This window comes from Sminthopsis crassicaudata, chromosome 2 (genome assembly GCF_048593235.1).
Source record: "Sminthopsis crassicaudata isolate SCR6 chromosome 2, ASM4859323v1, whole genome shotgun sequence".
Classification (NCBI taxonomy): Eukaryota; Metazoa; Chordata; class Mammalia; order Dasyuromorphia; family Dasyuridae; genus Sminthopsis; species Sminthopsis crassicaudata.
Window position 1 is genome coordinate 270,589,744 of NC_133618.1, and position 21,184 is coordinate 270,610,927.

General features: G+C 34.8%; 1 protein-coding gene and 1 non-coding gene across 4 annotated transcripts in view; one reads left to right on the forward strand and one right to left on the reverse strand.

The window, feature by feature from the left end:
- Positions 1-754: 754 nt before the first annotated feature.
- Positions 755-836, reverse strand: TRNAS-GCU (transfer RNA serine (anticodon GCU)). The gene has a single exon. It is a non-coding gene; the product is annotated as a tRNA-Ser (tRNA).
- A 160-nt stretch (positions 837-996) lies between these two features.
- Positions 997-21,184, forward strand: part of KNL1 (kinetochore scaffold 1) — a 93,525-nt gene continuing 73,337 nt past the window's right edge. For 2 of the 3 annotated variants that reach the window (XR_012486394.1, XM_074289293.1), the window contains exons 1-5: positions 1,231-1,388; positions 14,433-14,500; positions 15,728-15,758; positions 16,552-16,611; positions 17,495-17,556. Coding sequence is in view for 2 of the 3 variants with exons in the window: in XM_074289293.1 (XP_074145394.1) it covers positions 14,466-14,500; positions 15,728-15,758; positions 16,552-16,611; positions 17,495-17,556 (188 nt within the window). In the remaining variant the exon portion in view is untranslated. Of the gene's footprint in view, positions 1,157-1,230; positions 1,389-14,432; positions 14,501-15,727; positions 15,759-16,551; positions 16,612-17,494; positions 17,557-21,184 lie in introns of those variants that run through there. The other variant, XM_074289294.1, reaches the window with a different exon arrangement.

The following is a 21,184-nucleotide window of genomic DNA, read 5'->3' on the forward strand; positions in this document are numbered from 1 at the left end:
AGGAAGGAAAGAACATCTGTATCAGTGGCTTGCCCACTCACTGCACTCAAAACTGGCAGATTGGAATTGGGAAGAAATCCTAATGACATGGAATATGAAGTTCCATCTTGTAAATTCCCAAGAGGTCTGGAAAATGATCTCGTTGACAGTGATGAAAACATTTTTATTTGTTACATAGTTTATTCCCTGCAAGAAAAAAAGGGGAAAGGGAGTGGAAGGAAAACTATGATTTTCTAATTTCTCGATTTAAACCTGGGTTTTAAGAAATATTCTAGAATTGTCATTATTTACTTATTATGTTCAAAAAAATTATTGAGCACTTACTATGTATATGACATTACTAATAGGAAGAATGTGAGATAAATTGATCGTTAAGGTAGAAAATGCTGTTGGGTAAGTTATCTCTAAGGTAGGATTAATTGTCTTTTGTAACTTTCCGTATTAAAGGTATTGCAAATGTTTTTATTGAGACGAAGCAAAACTGCAACTGATGTGAATGGAAGGCGAAATTTTTTAGCTTTCTATGTTAAAGATATATGCGAATTTTATTGAAATGTGGCAAAACTGGAACAGATGAGGATGAGAAGCGAAATTACCTTCTATATTATCTTTCTGTGTTAAAATATGGTAGATGCCTATTTTACTGAAACCTGGGCAAAACTGCAATAGTCATGGAGGGGAAGCTAAATTGTCTTAGCTTTCTGTGTGGGATTGCAAGTTGTGTCCCTGCCGAGGCTTTAGACAAAAGTGAAATCGACGAGGATGGGATTCGAACCCACGCGTGCAGAGCACAATGGATTAGCAGTCCATCGCCTTAACCACTCGGCCACCTCGTCACAGAAGTCTACGGCTTCCTGGCAGCTATAGGGAATATAACCATCTGTGCCGTGACGCACTGACGCGGAAGTCGCTATTCTGTACGATTGAATACTACGATGCTCCATACTTCGTTATAGCTAGCGCCCCCATTTAAAAAAAAAAAAAAACTGAACAAAGTGGCCGCCGCCATATTGTACGGACTGCTCCGTGAAGGAAAGAATGCCCCCTGGATAATCACAGTAGACGTAGAGAGAAAGGAGAAAGATAGATGAGGGGCGAAGGAAAGGAAGAATAATAAAACAGAGCCTCCTGATCCAAAATTAGACGGAAACTAGAGGTTGAGTTTGAAGCCGGGGGCTGGGGTGGGGTAAGGGAGACGGGTGGGCGGGGCTAAAGTTGCGTCTCTTCCCGGGCGCGCAGGCGTGGCGTTTGCGCCTGCGCGGCTCGAGGCGGTTACATTTGAACGGTCGCGCTAAAGAAGCCGCGGAGCTTATGGTAGCACCGATCCCGGCCGGAACTGAATCCCCGCCGCGAGCGGCCTGACGTTCCTCGCGACCCCTGGCCAACAGGTGGGCCTCGGCGGGTCGGGGGAAGGGTCTCTGAGTCCCCAGGAAGGGTTTCCTGGTCCTGTCTGAATGCCCCTTCCCGAGGAGGAGCGCGGGAGGCCGGCGCCGCCCGGGCCGCCTCCCTTCAGATAGGCCTCGGTCCGGCGCCACCAGAGTCCTTGGGGCCCGGTCACTTTATATTTACACAGTCTCCTTGAGTACCTGGGTGAGAGTGTACTTTCTTACAAGGAGCAGGAAAAAATCCCCAGTGTATCCCCAATGCTGGCAGAGTACCTCTCCTCCTTCCCACCCCACTGGCAGCTAATAAATACGTGCTGATCGATAATAGTGCAATCGAGCGGTGTGGTTCTTGCGCCTGGTCAGAGCCCTTGCGCAGTTGTGTTTCGGATCTGAGAGAAAGTGGAAAGTGAGTGACCCGCAGAGGCAGCCCCACATTGGGGAATGGCTCCCAGTCAGATACAAGGTGATGGTACGAAAGAAAGGGGCATGTTTAGCTTGGATAAGAAAAGCCTGGGGTGGGGGGTGACAGAAGGATTTGAGCTGAAAGAGTCATATGAACTAGCCTCTTTGGTAGGACGGATGGAAGTGGTCTAGAAGCTTGATTTAAGCTTAATCAAAGGAAAAAGACCATGACGGTTAGAAGTGACCAGAAGTGCAATGAGCCGCCTCCAGAAGTAGGATGATTCCCCAACACTGCGGGTATTCTGGTGAATATTTTGTTTTTCTGGCCCTTAGAGAACAAAACAAGAAGTAGCAGGTCAAAGATTTGGACATGGATGTTAGGGAAAACTTCCTAATGATTAGAGCAATCTAAAAATGGAATTGGCCTATCTCTGGACATGTGGAGATTTTTAAATGAACATTGAGCGAGCATTGGCTTCCACTTAATTGGAAGGGATTCTTGTTTGCAATATTGTTTAGTGTATACTGGATGTCAGTCCTTTCCAATACTGAAATCCATAAAGTGGGAACAGGCTACTTGGTAGAAATTGAGAACTAGAACAGTACTAGTCTTAGCCATCAAGTAGTATGGCATGTGTCCCTCTGACCCTGTAGATACTTGGAAAGTTTGGAAGTAGAATAACTTGGGGAAGCATGTAAATTAGCAATAAAGGAGGAAGAAATTGTGGTAATGTTGGTGGTAGTAGTAGTGGTATTTCTGGTTTATTGCTCAGCCTTAAAAGGACATTGGTGACCATGAAAAATTCAGATTACTTTATTGATTTTGACACAGTTAAGAGGACAGTAATAGTTGTACCACAATATAGCTTGGAATTTAGTAAGATTTAGTACTGTACTTTCTGATAATCCTATTACAGTAAGATATATTTTGAGGACCATATTTCTGTTAGGTGTGCATTGTCGATGGAAGTCGTACGTTCTAACAGTTGATCCAGTTTAAATTGTGGCATATTGTTGTTTTATCAGTTTATGTTGTTAAATATTGTTGTTGATCACTTTTGTTGGTAAAATTTATAGTGTTCATATTGAATACAGATAACAAATAGATCTTGGAAAACAGGAATATGATTTAAAATTACCTCAGAGGAAATAGATGTGTCTGGGAGAGTCAATAGAAATGGCCTCTACCCGAATTCAAGTTCTGCCTTAGTAAATACTTACTGGCAAATCTTTCAAACTCTTAGGATAACCTCCAAAGATTTTAAGTTGAAGAGTAGACTGGGGTCTGTTATAGTAGAGTTTTCCTTACCAGAAGTTCCCTATACCAATGAAAAACAACTAGCTAGAGATAGCTGCTGTTTTTAAGGGTGTGTATCTATTGTTGTACATGTTAATAGAAAAGAAATTTTTGATGGGCATATCTGAGGAATATTGTTCACTTTCTCCTTTTTAACCTCATTGTTTTAATTATGGTATCCAAAAGACATGACTTAAGCACCCAGGCTAGTGGTACTGTACCAGATGCCATGAAAAGTTAACACTGTTTGACACACTGTTTCTGACAGTAAATAATAAGGGGCGTGTGTGTGTGTGTGTGTGTGTGTGTGTGTGTGTGTGTGAGAGAGAGAGAGAGAGAGAGAGAGAGAGAAAGAGAGAGAGAGAGAAACAGAAAAGATGAAATTATTCAATCATGGTAGTAATGAAGAATCATGAGGCCATATATATCATTAATTTGATATGGGGAATATTAATGCCAGAGGCAGATCAGCAAAAAAAAAATTAAAGATTTAGGTCACAACTAGGTTTTCCATTCAACTGGTATTTGACTGTCTTGGATGGTATATATATTTTTAATAATACCTTTTTATTTTCAAAAAATATGCAAAGATAGTTTTCAACATTCACCCTTGCAAAACTTTGTGTTCCAAATTTTTCTCTCTTCTTCCCACTCACTTTCCTAGACAACTAATAATTGGATGCTATTTTATCACAGAAGTTTATTGTTTTTTATTGATATCCTCTTGTGGCTAGAGTAGGAGTTTTAGGATTTCTTTTTTCAGGTGTGGGGAGAGGGCCTTGTTAGTTTTTATTTTTTGAAAATCATGACTGTTGGGGATGATTGGCAAAGTTGAAAAGAATAAGTCACAACTAGTTGAGATTCATTTAGAAAATATAAATGAAAAATTATTGTATTTAAAAGCTAAATAATGAGAAGTATGGAAGAAAATTAATTCAACATAAAAATAGGTTGAATAATGGAAAATTTTGATCATTATGATTTAGACAGATTTAATTTAAGAAAGGTTGTTAAGTTAATTTGATAATGAGATATTCTGGAGGAGATGTCTTTTGATATAAAAAAAATCAAAATTGTGAATACTTTTAAAAACTAGAATACAACCATATTTTTAGTGAAAATAGGTTGTATTGAGTGGTGTTATGAAAGATATACACACATATGTGCATGTTTATGTGTGTATATATGAGGAGAGATTAGGTTTGTATATTAGAGGGAACGTGCTATGCTAAGAATTTGGCAGCAAGAGTATGATGTATTGCAAAGAACACTACTTATCAGAGGACCTGAGCCCTGTCTCAATGCTTATTATCTGTATAATTTAACCTCCATGGCCCTCAGTTTGACTGGAATGGAGAATGGGTGAAAGTGAGTAATATGAAATAAAACTGGAAAGAATAGGGGAGAGCCAGTTTATGGGAGGCTTGGAGATTTTGTGTTTTATCTCAAAGACAATAGAAAGGCACCAAAGATTTTTGACTTGAGAAATGATAAGGTTAAATTTATGATTTAGAAATATCAATTTCAGGCTCCTGAATCATGTGAGCAGCAAGATAGTAAGCTAGACCATTTTTTCCAATCCCTACAACCTCTTAGGCCTATCCAAAACAGAAGTTATGCACTAAAAACAAAGCAATTCCAGCTGTTTCCATGGTCTCAGACACCCAAAATCCAAAAGAAAGTAAAAAAAAAATCCCCCCAAAATCCAGAAACTGATGTTCACAAAACCCTGAGCTCACTCAGCATCCCTTTTCTTCCTTTCATGCTTTTGGAACCTAGGCTACATTAGTGAATCCAAGAATTTGATACCAGCTTACATAAAAACCCACCTTTGGGTCCCATCTCCCCTCTCTCTTTCCAGTGCTATAGAGACCCTTAGCTCCAAACTGAGTCTACTCAGGTTTTAATAGCCCACTTGACTGCAGTCCTTTAAGAGAAAAGCCTTCCACAGGCTGCAACCCAGAAGCACTGGTACTGGCCTAATGGGTACTGGCAGTTCCAAGGAAAGCAGGGTCTGAACTACTAAGCCATAGAATTGAGAAACAGAGAGAGTGGCATAGGTTACCAAGAGAGGATATCGTGCATATGGAGAAGTATGTGGCACTTCACCAAACCTAAGCGAAGAACCATCTGAGGCTGGTTCTGACTACCCAAAAGGAAAGTGGACAAAGACCTAGGCTGGTGAACCATATGTTCATCATAGAAGGAGAGTGAGACCTTTTGAGAGATAGTGCCCAAGGAAACTAAATTCAGAGAGGAATGAGTCAAGAAGTGTGGCAAGGAAATTAAAGAAAGAGTTGGGGGATGGAAGAGAGACTGAAATTACCAAAAGTTCTAGGAATAATAAAACTCAGAGACCTTGAACTTAAACAGATGGCCTCCAGATCTAGTAAACAAGTTAAGGCATTTATGAACAAATATTCTAAAACAAAGGGAAATGATCCAACATTTGATGGGACAGAAGCCAATGGAATTTGAGGAGACTATGAAACTACAGGAGTTCCTGAGTGATTTAAAAGAGAAATAAACATGTAGAATTTATGTCCTACAAAACCAAAAAAAAAAAAAAGAAAAGAAAAGAAAAACTTGAGTCTATAATGACAAGCCTCACCAAAGAAACAAACAAACAAAAGAAATTGGATTGAGAAAGTAAACATTGAGAAAGTAAACACTCAGAATTGAAGGACAATCCAGAGGAAAAAGAAGCCCCTCCAAAAAAAAATTTAAAGAAAATCTGCTCACTATGAAAGCAGAACATAATGAATTTGAATCTAGCATGTTGCAGAGACAGCCTATAGGTCTCCCAGAAAAACATGACAGGATTAAAAATCTTAACACCATAATGAAGGAAATAATAGAACTAACTAGAACTTCTAAATGTAAACCATTAAATTCCAATGAAAAAAAAACAAAACAAAACACTTTACCTCCAGAGAAAAATCAAAGGCAGCAAACTCTAAGACAATTAGTAGTTAAATTTAACATTAAATTCAGAAACAAGTTCTGCTAGCCATCAGGAGAAAGACCTTCAAATAGAAAGGAAAAGACATTCAAATAACATGACTATTCCATTCTCAACAGAAAAAGGAAGAAAATGGAATGTGTTCTATGGAACAATAGAGTTCTAGATGCAGCCTACGGTGACCTATCCTACAAATTGGAGCTTATACAAACACAGAAACACCCCCCCCCCCAAAAAAAAAAAAAAAAGGATATTTAATAATAAAGAAGACTTGAAACATTTTTAGAAAGAAAACCAAAACTGAAGAGATTATTTGCCTGTCAAACACCCTAAATCACAGAAATTCAGGAGGAATGGGCTTGTGCAGCAAAGACAGTAACAGTACTGAGTGACAATGAGAGATCAGAATTTATTTCTAAGTATCTACAAGAGACAGGTGAAGAACTCTGGTAGAGATGACAATGAAGAGGCAGAGAAAGGTAGTATTATGAGTAGAACTTGGCTACATTCTGCCTACAGGTAAATGCTTATTTTGTGGGACTACAAGATGGGAGGGTACATAAAAGAAAAGGTGCAGAAATAGGGGAATAGAGAGGAATCCGGCTGGCAAGGAGAAGAAAAGGATCTCTGTGGTCTCAGAAAGAGAAGAGCTTACAGGGCAGTGGTAAGGAAAAGGTTGAAAGGGAGAAGAGGTTGGAAGGAAACCTTTGGAGGTGAGAGGGATTCCTCCACGAATGATGAGAAAGGGATGGTGAAGGGAAATGATCTGATAAGTTCTGAGGGATTTTGAGCTTGAAATGCTACTTGTCTGGGGTGGAGTTGGAACTTCTTGGGACAGCTGGCACCTGGAGAAATAGGAGAGTAGGGGTGGACACAGGAAAAATATCTAGGCAAATGTGTGTGTGGGGGGAATGATTTACAAAAAGGTATAGATCTGGCTGCATAATGGCAGTGAAGGAAGACCCTACAAGACCAACATATCAAAAAGTTAAAAGTAAATATAACAAAATTTTAAAGATCAAATGGGATTGATAGGAAAAGATGCCCCAACCTACCCCTTCATGGAGGTAGGAAGTTCATATGTATTATACATTACACATGTTTTCGGATTTTTTCAATGTATTGATCAATTGTGCTGATTTTTTTCTTTTTCCTTTCCAAAATATACTATTTGTCATATGGGATGGTTCTCTGGATGGGAGAAAGGAAGGATACATGGGATACATGGTGATATAAGAAACAAAAAATATCAGCAAAAATTTACTTAAAAAAACAATTCGGCATTTCTGTCAAAGTATATTGGATTGAGCAGGGGCTTTTGAAGCAAAGGGATCGCTTAATTAGAAAGCTATTGGAATACTCTAAGTGAGAGATGATGAGAGAACTTCAATTCAGGTTGATGCCATATGAGTGAAAAGGGGACTAATTTTGAGAGTTGTTACAGGAGAATCAGTAAGACTTGGCAACTGACTATATAGGTGATAGAGAAGAGTAATGAGTTGAAGATAATTGAGAGGTTTCCAATCTGGGTAAGAAGGATGGTTATTCCCTCTACAGAAATAGGGAAGTTTAGAGAAAATGTTGGTTTGGTTTTTTTTGAGAGATAGGTGAGGAAATTGTATAATGAATTATATTTTGGACATGTTAATTTGAGATACCTGCGGGACATCCAGGTGGAGATGGTCTGTAAGGAGATGGTAATACAAGTCTGGAGATTATTTAGAAACAGAAAAAGTATTTCCTTGGGAAATAATCAAGTTTATTGGTTTGAAATAGGATGATAGTCTTCAAAAAAGTGACTGAGGAGAGGAGTTAGGCAGATAAGTAGGAAAGAGAAAGCAGAATGTCATAGAAGCCAAAGGAGGAAAGAGTGCTGGGGAGGTGTTAACAAGGTTGAAAACTGCAAAAAATGTAAAAGAGCATTTATACAACTCATAAAAAAAGCAATTAGAGTTAGCAGATAAAAGATTATTGTTAACTTTGGAGAGTTCGAGTCTAATGATATGCTTGGAAGACAAATTGCAAGGTATTGTGAAATGAGTGGGAGGTGAGGAAATGAAGGAAACTTAAAGAGTTTGACTGTGAAAGGGAGAAGAGTTACAGGATGGAGAGACAGGAATAGGTGAAAATTGTTTTAAGGATGAGGGAGATCCTGAAAATGAGAAGGAATGATCCACTTGTCTACCAGATGACATAAGGTTCAAGAGCTATCAATAGAGATAGCATGGAGATGACCCATTTCTCCATTAGAGATTGGGGGTAAAGGAAGAGAGATTGGGGTTGATAAAGATGTATTTTGAGGTTTGGAGTAGAGAAGAGTTTGCAAGCCATAGTCTCTGTTTATCAATAAAGTGGGAGATAAGATCCCCTGAAGGGATGCTAGAGTCAGTAAGTCAGAGAAGTCCTGAGGACTGAATATTTTTTTAAAAAACCATTGTGAAGAATGTGATGGAAATTAAATCAGGAAGGAAAAAAAGAATTATCATGGAACACTGAGGGCCTGGTTGATATTAAATAAGAAACTAATGGTAAATCCAGTTAATACAGTTGTGTTACTTTTTTCAGGAGTGTTCAGGAAAATGTAAGTAGGAACAAAGGCCAAATGGCAAGGATAACCTAGATTTGGGGATTGGCAAGGCAAGAGTGGCAATAGGACAAAAAGGCGAAGAATTCAAGCATAGCTAATAGTTTACAGTTGAATGGGTTCATTGAGAGTGTGGAGGGAGACAAGAGCTAAAAAATAAAAGTGGGAAACTAGATTGCCTCTGAGGTCCCTTACAGTTCTAAATCCAGGGGATGAGTTGTGGTGAAGACTAAGAATAGATTTAGAAAAGGAGGTAAGGCAAAAGAAGTTGAATGAGAGGTGTTTGTAGTCATAGAAAGGATTTTTAGAGTTCTGGGTCAGGAGGTATAGAGTGAAGATAGAGATCAGAAATTTGGGCATAAATTGACAAAAAAGAGATGCGTTCCAGTTAGGAATGACATGAATAAAGATACAGACAAAAGTAATCAATATATTGCATGGGTTGGCTTGATTAGAATAGGGTTTCTGTTTTGGAAAGTAGAAAAAAAAAAGAAATTAAATATAAGAAAGAATGATGGAGAATTTAGCTTTGATGCAATAGGGAGGCACATTTGGCAGTACAAATAACAGTGAAGACTTTGAAATGGACTGATCAGTGTGCATAGTATACATAAATCAGACTGTACTAGTCAGAGAAATTAGGAGACCTACTAACAAGCTGCTGAAAATTTTAATCTTTTCTACCACTGGCTTTCTAGACAGCTCCAAATGGAAATAAAGAGAAATGGGGCTAACCAAAGGGAAAAAGAAGAAATTTTAAATTGCTTTAATATTATGGGTCTTATGTGATACCATCAATAAAGGAGAATAAAATGAGTTTTAACTATAAGAGATTGCCCCATGTCTAAGTAGTAAGGAAATAGCCTTTCATGTACCAACCAATTAGTCCTTTTATGTGTGATGCTTTGAGCTCCCTGGATTCCCCAAAGCTAATGTTGCTACTAGATAATCTCTGATTTTATACACAATCCTTAGAAATCTCACCTTAGTTAAAAACAATGGAGAAATCTTTTTTTTTTTTTTTTTTTTTTTTTTTTCTTTTTTCAAAGATGTTTTACCATAGCTGTGGGCAGATTCCAAGTTAGGATACAGTGTACTTTCTTACCTCCAAACAAATTGCTTAAAATGTGTTTATCTTCTTTGTTTAATTCTTTATATTCATATCTTTGATAGCTAGTGTAGTACTTGGCACATAGTAGGCTCTTAAGTGCTTTTTTTATTGATAGAGTGATTCCCTTTTCCAGAACTGACAACCAGGAGAACAAATAGTTCCCATCCTTTTTTTCCTTCCTGGATGATAGAATAGATTGTTAAATTTTGATGGGCTTCCTTGATTTTTATGAGTCCCAAATTAGGGGCACCTAACTGAGCAGAGTAAGCAAGCTAAACTGTGAAATTAAAGTATTATAAATAAAAAAATCTTTGAAATTCAGATTCTTTTTTTTTTGCAATATATAAAATCCTCTTAATGGAGGTAACTGGGTTTTCAAAGGCTGAGCCAATAAAGCACAAGCTCTCAGCTGCCTCTAAGTTAGAAAATCTTCAGCAACACATTTCACATGCCTGTTGTCTGAGGAATAGCTTAACAGAACTGAGCAAACCTTATCATCAAAATCACTACAGGATTATGAATTTTTTTGTTCATAGCAACTATTGAAAACTGAAATGGGATTTGGTCTATCTCTGTTAGTGGAGGGGGCAATCCACCTCTGAAATGACAAATTGTAGGAGCAAGTTGTTGTTAGTTGTGGACCATCCACTTAGACACAGAAAAGGACCAAAAGAAAAGACCAAAATTATTAGTACGTGTTGTAATTGAAGCCAGGATTTCTGTGGAACTCCTCTAGAAAATGAATATAAGTGAAGAACATTAGAAAGCCAAGGACTGAACCTTAGATGATGTCCACAGTTAAAAGGTGGAGGAAAGAATGTGGCAAAGAATGGTTAAAAAATTATCCAAAAGGTGATTTTTCTAAACTTTTCACTCCAATCTAGAAGTTTATGGTAGCATGGGATTCTAAATGATTTGTGATTAAAATGGTGGGCTCAATAGAGGATTAGAGGAATGAAGGAATCAGGAATGCTAGGAAGATAATATTGTAAAAAAATTATCATAAAAATAAATGGTACTAAAATTGTAATAACAATAATACTTCAACTAACACAAACCAAACTAACTTTCCTGTTAATAAGGGCAAATCATAAGAAAACAATTTTTACTTTTTAAACTTCTATTTGCTTTTTAAAATTTACTTTTCAAAAATAAATACAATAGCTGAAGTATTCTTAGAATCAATACATTTTGAATCTATAATATTCTACACATCTGTAATGTACAGTGTTAATGGAGTTTTCTCCTTTTAAAAATTAGCTTCCACAAAAATAACTTTTTAGAAATAGCAATCATTGTACAATATATTTCTTCCAATGAGCCCTTAATTAAACCAAAGGAAAAATTTCAGCAAAACTCAGCCAACAAAAGTATCAAATTTCATAATATAAGCAGCATTTTATACCTGTATTCTCCTTCCTCTTTGAAAATGAATTTTAGATCTAAAATCCTAAATCTTTTTTTTTTTAATTTTATTTATAATTTTTTTGACAATATATATGCATGAGTAATTTTTTTTTTTAATAACATTATCCCTTGTATTCATTTTTCCAGATTATCCCCTCCTTCCCTCTACTCCCTCCCCTTGATGACAGGCAATCCCATACATTTTACATGTGTTACAATATAACCCAGATACAATATATGTGTGTAAATACCATTTTCTTGTTGCACATTAAGTATTAGATTCCAAAGGTATAAGTAACCTGGGTAGATAGACAGTAGTGCTAACAATTTACATTCACTTCCCAGTGTTCCTTCTCTGGGTGTAGTTGTTTCTGTCCATCATTGATCAACTGGAAGTGAGTTGGATCTTCTTTATGTTGAAGATATTCACTTCCATCAGAATACATCTTCATACAGCATTGAAGTGTACAGCGATCTTCTGGTTCTATTCATTTCACTCAGCATCAGTTGATGTAAGTCTCTCCAAGCCTCTCTGTATTCCTCCTGCTGGTCATTTCTTACAGAGCAATAATATTCCATAACCTTCATATACCATAATTTACCCAACCATTCTCCAATTGATGGACATCCATTCATCTTTCAGTTTCTAGCTACAACAAAAAGAGCTGCCACAAACATTTTGGCACATACAGGTCCCTTTCCACTCTTTAGTATTTCTTTGGGATATAAGCCCAATAACAGCAATGCTGGGTCAAAGGATATGCACAGTTTGATAACTTTTTGGGCATAGTTCCAAATTGCTCTCCAGAATAGCTGGATTCTTTTACAGCTCCACCAACAATGTATTAGTGTCCCAGTTTTCCCACATCCCCTCCAACATTCATCATTATTTGTTCCTGTCATCTTAGCCAATCTGACAGGTGTGTAGTGGTATCTCAGAGTTGTCTTAATTTGCATTTCTCTGATCAGTAGTGATTTGGAACACTCTTTCTAAAATCCTAAATCTTTTGAAAAAACTGAGATAGCATATATAGCAGGTCTGTGTGTTGTCAATTAAAGTTAATTTGGCTTATGGGGACCTTGGCTTATAGGGAATTTTTGACAGGCTGCTATAAGTCTTGGAACTCAACTTTATCTCTATATTTTTAAGGGTCCTATGAATCCCTGAATGCAGTTGGTGGGGGGGAGAATAATAGAATCTTGTTTATGCTTAGTAATTGCTGTCCATACTTATTTAATGAATGTGGTTAGGATAAAATGCATGTCAGTTGAACTATTAGTGCCATCCATCTGATTGTCAATATTTAATCATAGGAATAAACTTCCGAAATCTAACAGTGGATAATATGCTAGCAGTGAAAAATAATTGTTATATAGATGATATAAATTTTTTTCTCTAACAATTATAGATGTTAATTCAAGTTTTATCTAAAATTGAAAATAAAGACATTCAATTGTCTATAAACAACAAAAGCTAAAAAATGCTTTCATTTGGATTTTTCCCTGAATTATCTAAATAAATTACTCAATGTTTTGCTTTACTGTCAGAAAGATATTTTCTTATGTAGTATGTAATTATGTAGATAATATACATTAAGGAAGTTTTTTTCTCGTGCAACTTAATTGTACAATTTAAAAGAGAACTATATAAATCTAAAAAAGGAAGGAAAGAAAGAAGAGAGGGAAGGAAAAAGGAAGGAAGAGAAGGAGGAGGAAGGAAAGAAGGGAAGGAGGGAGAAAGATGAACAATACCACCTTCTAACCAAGACAAGGGAATTGCAGTCCTCCACTTTTTCCTGGCACTGAAACTGGTCATTGAATGAATTGATTTGCATAATTATGATGGAAATACTTAAAGATACCATATCACCAAGAAATTATGAAATAGTTATCACATAAAATTTTTTATTGTATTGAGTTTTTTTGTGTAAATATTTGTTTTCTGAGAAGTTTCTGGGAAGTAATATTTTCAATTTAATATATTTTTATATGTTACTGTCACAGTTTGAGTTTATATGCTACATTACCAACTAATTGAATCCACTGAAATGGAAATATGAAAATTAGCAGAATTCTATTCTAGTTTAGAGAGTGAGCTCTTTGTAAGGTTGCTTAGATTTGGTTTCTGATGTGTATGACGGTGACACTATATATAGTAATATATTTTTTGCCTGCATATTTTTCTTTTTGTTAACAAAAAGCAAAAACACCAGCTACTTGAAAGTTTTATTCAGTTTTAACCTATTGTTAGTGTAGATTAGAAAAAAGCTCTAGATATTATGTTGTTTTTAAGAAAATAAATGTCAAGATAATATTCTCCATTGAATTGTTATATAACCCACACAACTATATCCTTTATATTATGCCAAATTTTTCATTTAGAGCTAGTAAAGTTCATGTAATTTTAATTGGAACAATAATCAACTTTATTTGAAATATTTAAAAAATTGCCAAAGATATTAACTCATTGAGTAAAAATTTATAAAGGATGTATATTGCCCGGTGCTAATTACTGGGGATACAGACTTGAAGTATAATGTACTTGCCCTTAAAGAACTTACAATATATAATAAGATATCTTCATAGATAAATGTAGTACAGATTAGACTATGGTAAATTCTAAATGGTGTATAAAGTTTGGTAATAGAAAATTTCAGCTTTGGGTGGGGATGGGTAATCAATCTGTAAGGGTTTAATAGAAATAGTAACATTTGAATAGAAGCAAATTCTTGATCCTACCAACTCATCTGTTACCACTTTGAAATCATTCTTGCCTAGTTCTACTCTTATCTTGCCTAGTTCTACTCTTATCTTGCCTTATCTTTTTTTTTTTTTTAATTAAAGCATATGCATGGATAATTTTTCAACATTGAACCTTGCAAAATCTTGTGTTCCAAATTTCCTCCTCTTTCCGCTATCTGCTCTTTTGGATGGCAAGTAATCCAATACATGGATTAAAATCCATGTTAAAATATATACGTTAAATTCAATATATGCATCCATATTTATACAATTATCTTGCTGCATAAGAAAAATCAGATCAGAAAGGGGAAAAAATGAGAAAGAAATATCTTGCTCTATCTTAAAATATAGCATATGTTAAATTATTGATTCGTCAGAAGTTCTGTCAAAAGACACTTTGTTGTCCCTTAACATAGAAATTGTCTTTAGATTTTTCTTTTCTCACATTTCTTCCTTTATATATAACATTGAAATATAGATCATAGTTATGTTCTTAATGTGTTTTTGATATCTTTTCTTCCTTTCTGTTTATTTTTGTGCAGAGATGTTGTTACCTGAAAAGTAACTCTTCAAAGATGGATCGATTTTGCCCAGAGCCTAGTGAGGAAAAGTAAGTTTACTTAGTGCTTTCATCTGAAAATATAAAGATAGCTACTTTCACTATTTTCTCTTCTAGAGTTAAATGATTTTCTAATTAGTATGGACTGTTAGTTTTTAGTTAATCCCAGGGACAAGAAGTAAAAGTCATAAAATAACTTTTTTTTTTTTTTTTTGCTGTAGTGTTTTCTGTAAAGATTCCTTTGATCAAAAACCTAGTAGATTATGTTACATTACATTGCCTTGGAGAGCAGTAGGTATTTTATGAACTTGACCTCATAAATTTTTTTTAAAATTTTTATCTACTTTATTTGTTTATTTTTAACACACATTACTTTATCAATCATGTTGGGAGAGAAAAATCAGCAAAATGGAAACACCATTGGAGAGATTAAAAAAAAAAAAACATAAAAAGAAGGAACATAGCATATGTTAATTTACATTCAGTTTCCTTAGTTTTTTTTCTGGATACAGATAGCATTTTCTGTCCAATGTTTAATTGGTATTGCTTTAGATCACTGAACCAAGTCTTTCATAGTTGACCAACACCCATTCTTGCTGTTATTGTGTACAATGTATTCCTGGTTATGCTTGTTTCACTCAGCATCAGTTCATGTAAATCTTTCCAGGCCTCTGTAAAGTCAACTAGTTCATCATATTTTATAGAACAATAATATTCCATTATTTTCATATATTACAACTTGTCTAGCCATTCCCCAATTGATGGACATCTACTCATTTTCCAATTCTTTTTGCTACCACCAAAAAAAACTGCTACAAACATTTTTGCTCATGTGGATCCTTTTCCCTCTTTTATCTCATAAATTCTTGATATAAATCTTATAGGTAGAATGAAAGATTAGTGAAGTTCTAGTGTGTTGCCAAATGTAGTTAAGTTTTCTTAATTTTAAAGTAGTACTGGCCAATTTAGAAACATGCTATATGATAAATGTGGAACTATGTTTAGAAGAATTGCACATATTTAACCTGTATTGGATTATTTGTATCTTAGGGAAAAGGCAAGGTGGTGAGGGAGAGAGAAAAATATAGAACACAAGGTTTTGCAAGGGTGATTATTGAAAACTAACTTTGCATGTAAAAAATTATTATAATAAAATAAAATTTTTATTTACACAAGGAAAAAAACATGGTACAGATGCAGTGATATCAGTGTTGAAAACAGTCCCTTATTAAAAATATGCATTGAATATTTCCGTCTTTTTCCTCTCTTTCTTTCCAGTAACCAGACTGGCCGAAGGCGGCGTTCTTCAGTAAGTAAAGCCATTTTTAATTCTTTCCCTGGTTTTTCAACATTGTACATAACCTGTAGACTTTTTTAAAAAAATTAATCTTAGTTTTATTGATGGCATTTGTTTTTATACCACTTTTGTTTTTGAATATGTTCCTCTCTTATCTCCAACTCAGTGAATATTTCTTGTAACAAACACTTGAAAAGGAAAAGAAAAAGCACTTCACCAAAACTAAATACTGCATTGGATTCATCTGGTAGTATATGTAAATTTAATTCTCATAGATCATTACTTCTGCAATGCATGACAAAGATTTTGGGTTCTATTTTGAATATTGTAAAAGAATACTGAGTTTATAAATGTTTTTAGAGGAACTTTGGTAGCATAATATTTTGAGCTAGAATGATTTATTAAATTATATAAGCTACTCTTTTCTAAAGCTCAGAAGAATATTGAATGGTTTAAGATAGTAAAATGAACTATGTTTCAGAAATGTAAAGTATATTAACCCACTAATTTCTTAGGCTAAAGCTGCATATTTAATATGCCTTATTTATTTTAAGTAAGTCCTTTCTAATTCTTAAAATTTTTAATTAACTTCAGGTTTCACAACTGTGATAAATCAGATGGATTTGGATAATTATTGGATTTGTCATAGTTTATTTTTGGTTTTGTTTTTTAGCAGCACTGCCTGACTGTTCTTTAGATTGCTTTGGCTTCAAAGATCTCTCTACAATCCTATAATCCTTTAAAATGAATTGATTTCTAGTGGATATACTTGAATAACTTGAATAATTTTAAATATTTCCATTAGATTTTGAAACCCCCACGTAGTCCTCTTCAAGACATAAGAAGTGGAAATGAAATTAGTCAGGTGGGTCTTCAATGTTTATGCTTTTATAAATGACCATGCATCATCTTAATAATTGAAAAATGCCAAGTAACTTTAATAGGTGATATAGAAAGAGAACTTTGTAAGTTATTCTTTGTTGAACTGATATAAGAAAGTCAAAATATAAGTAATTTGAGGTCACTACTTGATCAGTCATGTAGCCTCCCAGATCACAGATTACAAGTCTATGCCATCACACAGGCTGAACCTTAGCCACATTATCAACCTCATTAATGTTGGACTCCATTGTATCTCTTATATAGCATGAGCAGTATAAATTTCTGAATGCAAAAAGGAGAATTTTTTTTGGTTCTCCAATGTAGAAAGGTTGTACCCTTCTATAAAGAAGAATCAGCCAGTAAACACACTCATGGATGTATTTTTGTGTGGGTAGTGATATTCTTATTAGGAAAGAGCCTGGGAAAAGATCTGGGTAGAATTTTTTAAGATCACATTCTTAGCTCTGTCTTGCACTGTTCTTATAGTAAAACACGTATTCATTGAAAAGAGGGTAAATTTCCTATTTTAATGTATCCTTGTGGTCCATATATGTTGACATTCTAATATTTTCCTCTCTACATGGGGATAAGATTCAAGCAAATTTAATGCTTTCACACATGGGATGTTTTGCAGGATAATTTTTTTTTTTTTTTTTTTTTAATTTTTGAACTTCAGTATGTGTCAGAATCCAGATCTTTCTGACTCTTAAAACTGGCTGGTTTTCTTCATATACATGCCAATTCTCTTGCAACATACTCTGTCAAATTAATTTTAAAATAAGACTTAGCTTATATATATATATAAAATGCCCTTGAGTTCTAGTTTATAACAGTAAGTATATAATGCCACTTATTTTTTGTCATAGGATTTCATCACTACAAGAAGTCGGAAAAGCTCTCGTCGGGTCAGCTTTGCAGAAACCATTAGGTAAGTTTAAAAAGGAGATGATTCATAAATTATACTACTAATGTGTTAAGCCCTATGGGATAATAGAAGAGGTAAACAGGATAGTCTCTTGTTGGATTAAATAAGCATTTGAAAGTTCTATTTTTGAAAAGTTTGTTTAAGCTTATGTAAAGATTGAGATGTATAGATATCTTGCAGAAAGGAAAACCTCTAGAGATAAAAATCCAATTTCAACAAATTAGATTGTACATTAAAACTATTATGATGTATCCAAACCTCATTAAAGTGGAAGCCCATTAAAGTAATATAAAACAGATTCAGTGTACATTATTTTCACAAGCAAAGACTTATGGTGAAGGAACTTGGGGCAAAATGGGGATGTTTAACTATTTTCAAAACACTGATACCCTAAAGGATTGGTACTACATTGTCTATCTTTCTGCTATATTTATATTTGAGTAAAAGATTACGTATTGTGTCAATGATTTTGTGAAGATACATAACTTTTGGTAATCTTATTTCTAGCCTGTAGTGTTTAAGTAAGCAATCAGCAGATAATAGGACATATGTGCTAGTGCCACCTGTAGATGCTATTCTAGAATAATCATATTTCTGATATGTAGTATATCTTAGATGATGTCAGGGGACATTGTGTTAAGCATATAATAGCTACTCAAATATTTGTAGATTGGATTGATTTGGTAATTTTTATAATTTTCCTGCCATTTCAACAAAAATTATGTTTCTTTACTTAAAAGGCACTGAATTAAATACTTAGTAGCAAAAGACAAAAATAAAATATTTGCCCTAAAAAAACTTTACCTTCTATCAGAGAGTATAACATATAAACATTTGTTTATATATAAACAGATAAACTTTGAGGTATCTTAGAAAGTATTGTGGATGAAGTACCTACTGAACTGAATGTTGAAAGAAAATAAAGACTTTAAAAGTTGGAGTGAGTACATTTTAGGCAGGAGAAATTGTGTAAAGGCATGGAGGTAGGAGATAGAATATTGAACTCAGAAAATAGTTATTAGACCTACTTATCTTGAAGACAGATTGCGTTAAGGGGAGTAATATGAAAGAAATCTGAAAAAGCAGGTTAAAGTCATATTGAGTAAGAACTTGAAATATAAGCTAGAGAGTTTATATTTTATTCTAATTGAAATAGTCACTAAATGTCTCTGAGCAGAGGAATAGTGTAGTCAAACCAATACCTTAAGAAGATCTTTTTGTCAGCTATAATAAACTGGAGAGAGGAGGAAGTATTAGAAGCAGAGAAAGCAATTAGAAAACTTTTCTAGTAGTCCCATCTGATTGGTGTTAAGAGCTAGTGTTAAAGGCTTTGAACTAGATTAGTGGCATTGTAAATGGAGAAGGCACAGTTATGAAAGATATGGGAATAGAATCAATAGAAATTGGCAACTGATTGGAAATAAAGGAAAAGTCATGATTCTTAGGTAATTAAACCTTTGAGAAAGTAGTGATTTTCTTGACAGAAATAAAAAAGTTTGGATGGATGGATGGAAGGAAGAATAAATATATATGATATCATATATATTCATGAACATTTATTAAACACTTAAACAATGCCAAATACCACTCAGAAACTTCTCCATTAAGCCGTATCATTTCCCAAAACTCCCTCTCTATCGAATACCTTCTGCTATTGCTAACTTCTGTTAGCTAAGACTGTTTGCACTAATAAAAAGGAATTATATGGCCAAAATCTGGAACTTCAGGATGTTTTCTTTTTTTAAGAATACATTTATTTTTTTAATAAGTGTTTTCTTTTTCCAAATGCATGCAAAGATAGTTTTCAGCATTCACCTTTGCAAAACCATGTGTTCTGGATTTTTCTCCCTCAGGATTCTTTCATTTCTTTTGCTATTGCAAGGGTGATAATCTGCTTGTTGGTGGGACTAAGGATTATAGCTATATAAGAATTAAAGGAAGGGCAGAGCCAAGATGAAAGAAGAGGCAGAGACTGGCCTGAGCTCTCCTCTAAATCTCTCCAAACAACTTTAAATAATTCCTCAAACCCCACAACATAGCATTTCCATTCTTTTTGGTATTGTTTGCTTGCATTTTTGTTTTCCTTCTCAGGTTTTTTTACTTTCTTTCTAGATCTGATTTTTCTTGTGCAGCAAGATAACTGTATAATATGTATACATATATTGTATTTAACATATACTTTAATATATTTAACACGTATTAGACTACCTGCCATCTAGGGGAGGGGTTGGAGGGAAGGAGGGGAAAAGTTGGAACAGAAGGTTTTGCAAGGGTCAATGTTGAAAAATTACCCATGCATATGTTTTGTAAATAAAAAGATACAATAAAAGTAAAATAAAATAAAATAATAAATAAACGGATGGATGAATGAATGAACAAATAAATAAATAATTCTCCAAAACAAATTCTAAAATGACTGAATCCACAAAAGCACCAGGCAAAACAATTTTCAGCTCAAGACAACTCAAGAAAGTTGACAAAAAAGGTCTTTTGAACAAGATGAGAGTAGAATATAGGCCGTGCTCCAGCAAACCAGCAGTAGGCCTTGGGGGGGTGACTGAGTCATTGGTGTTTTCTAAATCTCTCAGCCCATAGGCAATGAGGGGGCCACACAGCTAGTCATTTGCAGATCAGAGCACAGACCAGGAGAGTAGTTAACACTTCTTCCTAAATTATACCACCTTGGAAGAATTGAAACCTTATGGAACCCCCTCCCCCGAATCATTTCAGAAAACTTTGCACAAAAAACCTCTTCCCTTCAGAAGCAGAGCCCCAATTTAGCATAAGAGTTAAAAGTCAAGAAATAAGCTATTAAAATGGGCAGAGATCCTGACTATAGAATGTTACTGTAGTGACAGGGAATATTAAAAGATGAATTAGAAGAAGATAAAGTCAAAATTGCGGTATCCAAAGTCTCAGAAAAACATGAATTGGTCCCAGACCATGGAAGAGCTCAGAAAGGATTTTTTTATTTTATTTTATTTTATTATTTTTTTTTATTTAGAATTTTTTTTCCCATAGTATATACGCATGAGCAATTTTTTAAAATAACATTATCCCTTGTATTCATTTTTTCCAAATTATCCCCCCCTCCCTTTACTCCCTCCCCCCGATGACAGGCAATCCCATACATTTTACATGTATTACAATATAACCTAGATACAATATATGTGTGTAAATACCATTTTCTTGTTGCACATTAAGTATTAGATTCCAAAGGTATAAGTAACCTGGGTAGATAGATAGTAGTGCTAACAATTTACATTCACTTCCCAGTGTTCCTTCTCTGGGTGTAGTTGTTTCTGTCCATCATTGATCAACTGGAAGTGAGTTGGATCTTCTTTATGTTGAAGATATTCACTTCCATCAGAATACATCTTCATACAGCATTGAAGTGTACAGCGATCTTCTGGTTCTATTCATTTCACTCAGCATCAGTTGATGTAAGTCTCTCCAAGCCTCTCTGTATTCCTCCTGCTGGTCATTTCTTACAGAGCAATAATATTCCATAACCTTCATATACCATAATTTACCCAACCATTCTCCAATTGATGGACATCCATTCATCTTCCAGTTTCTAGCTACAACAAAAAGAGCTGCCACAAACATTTTGGCACATACAGGTCCTTTT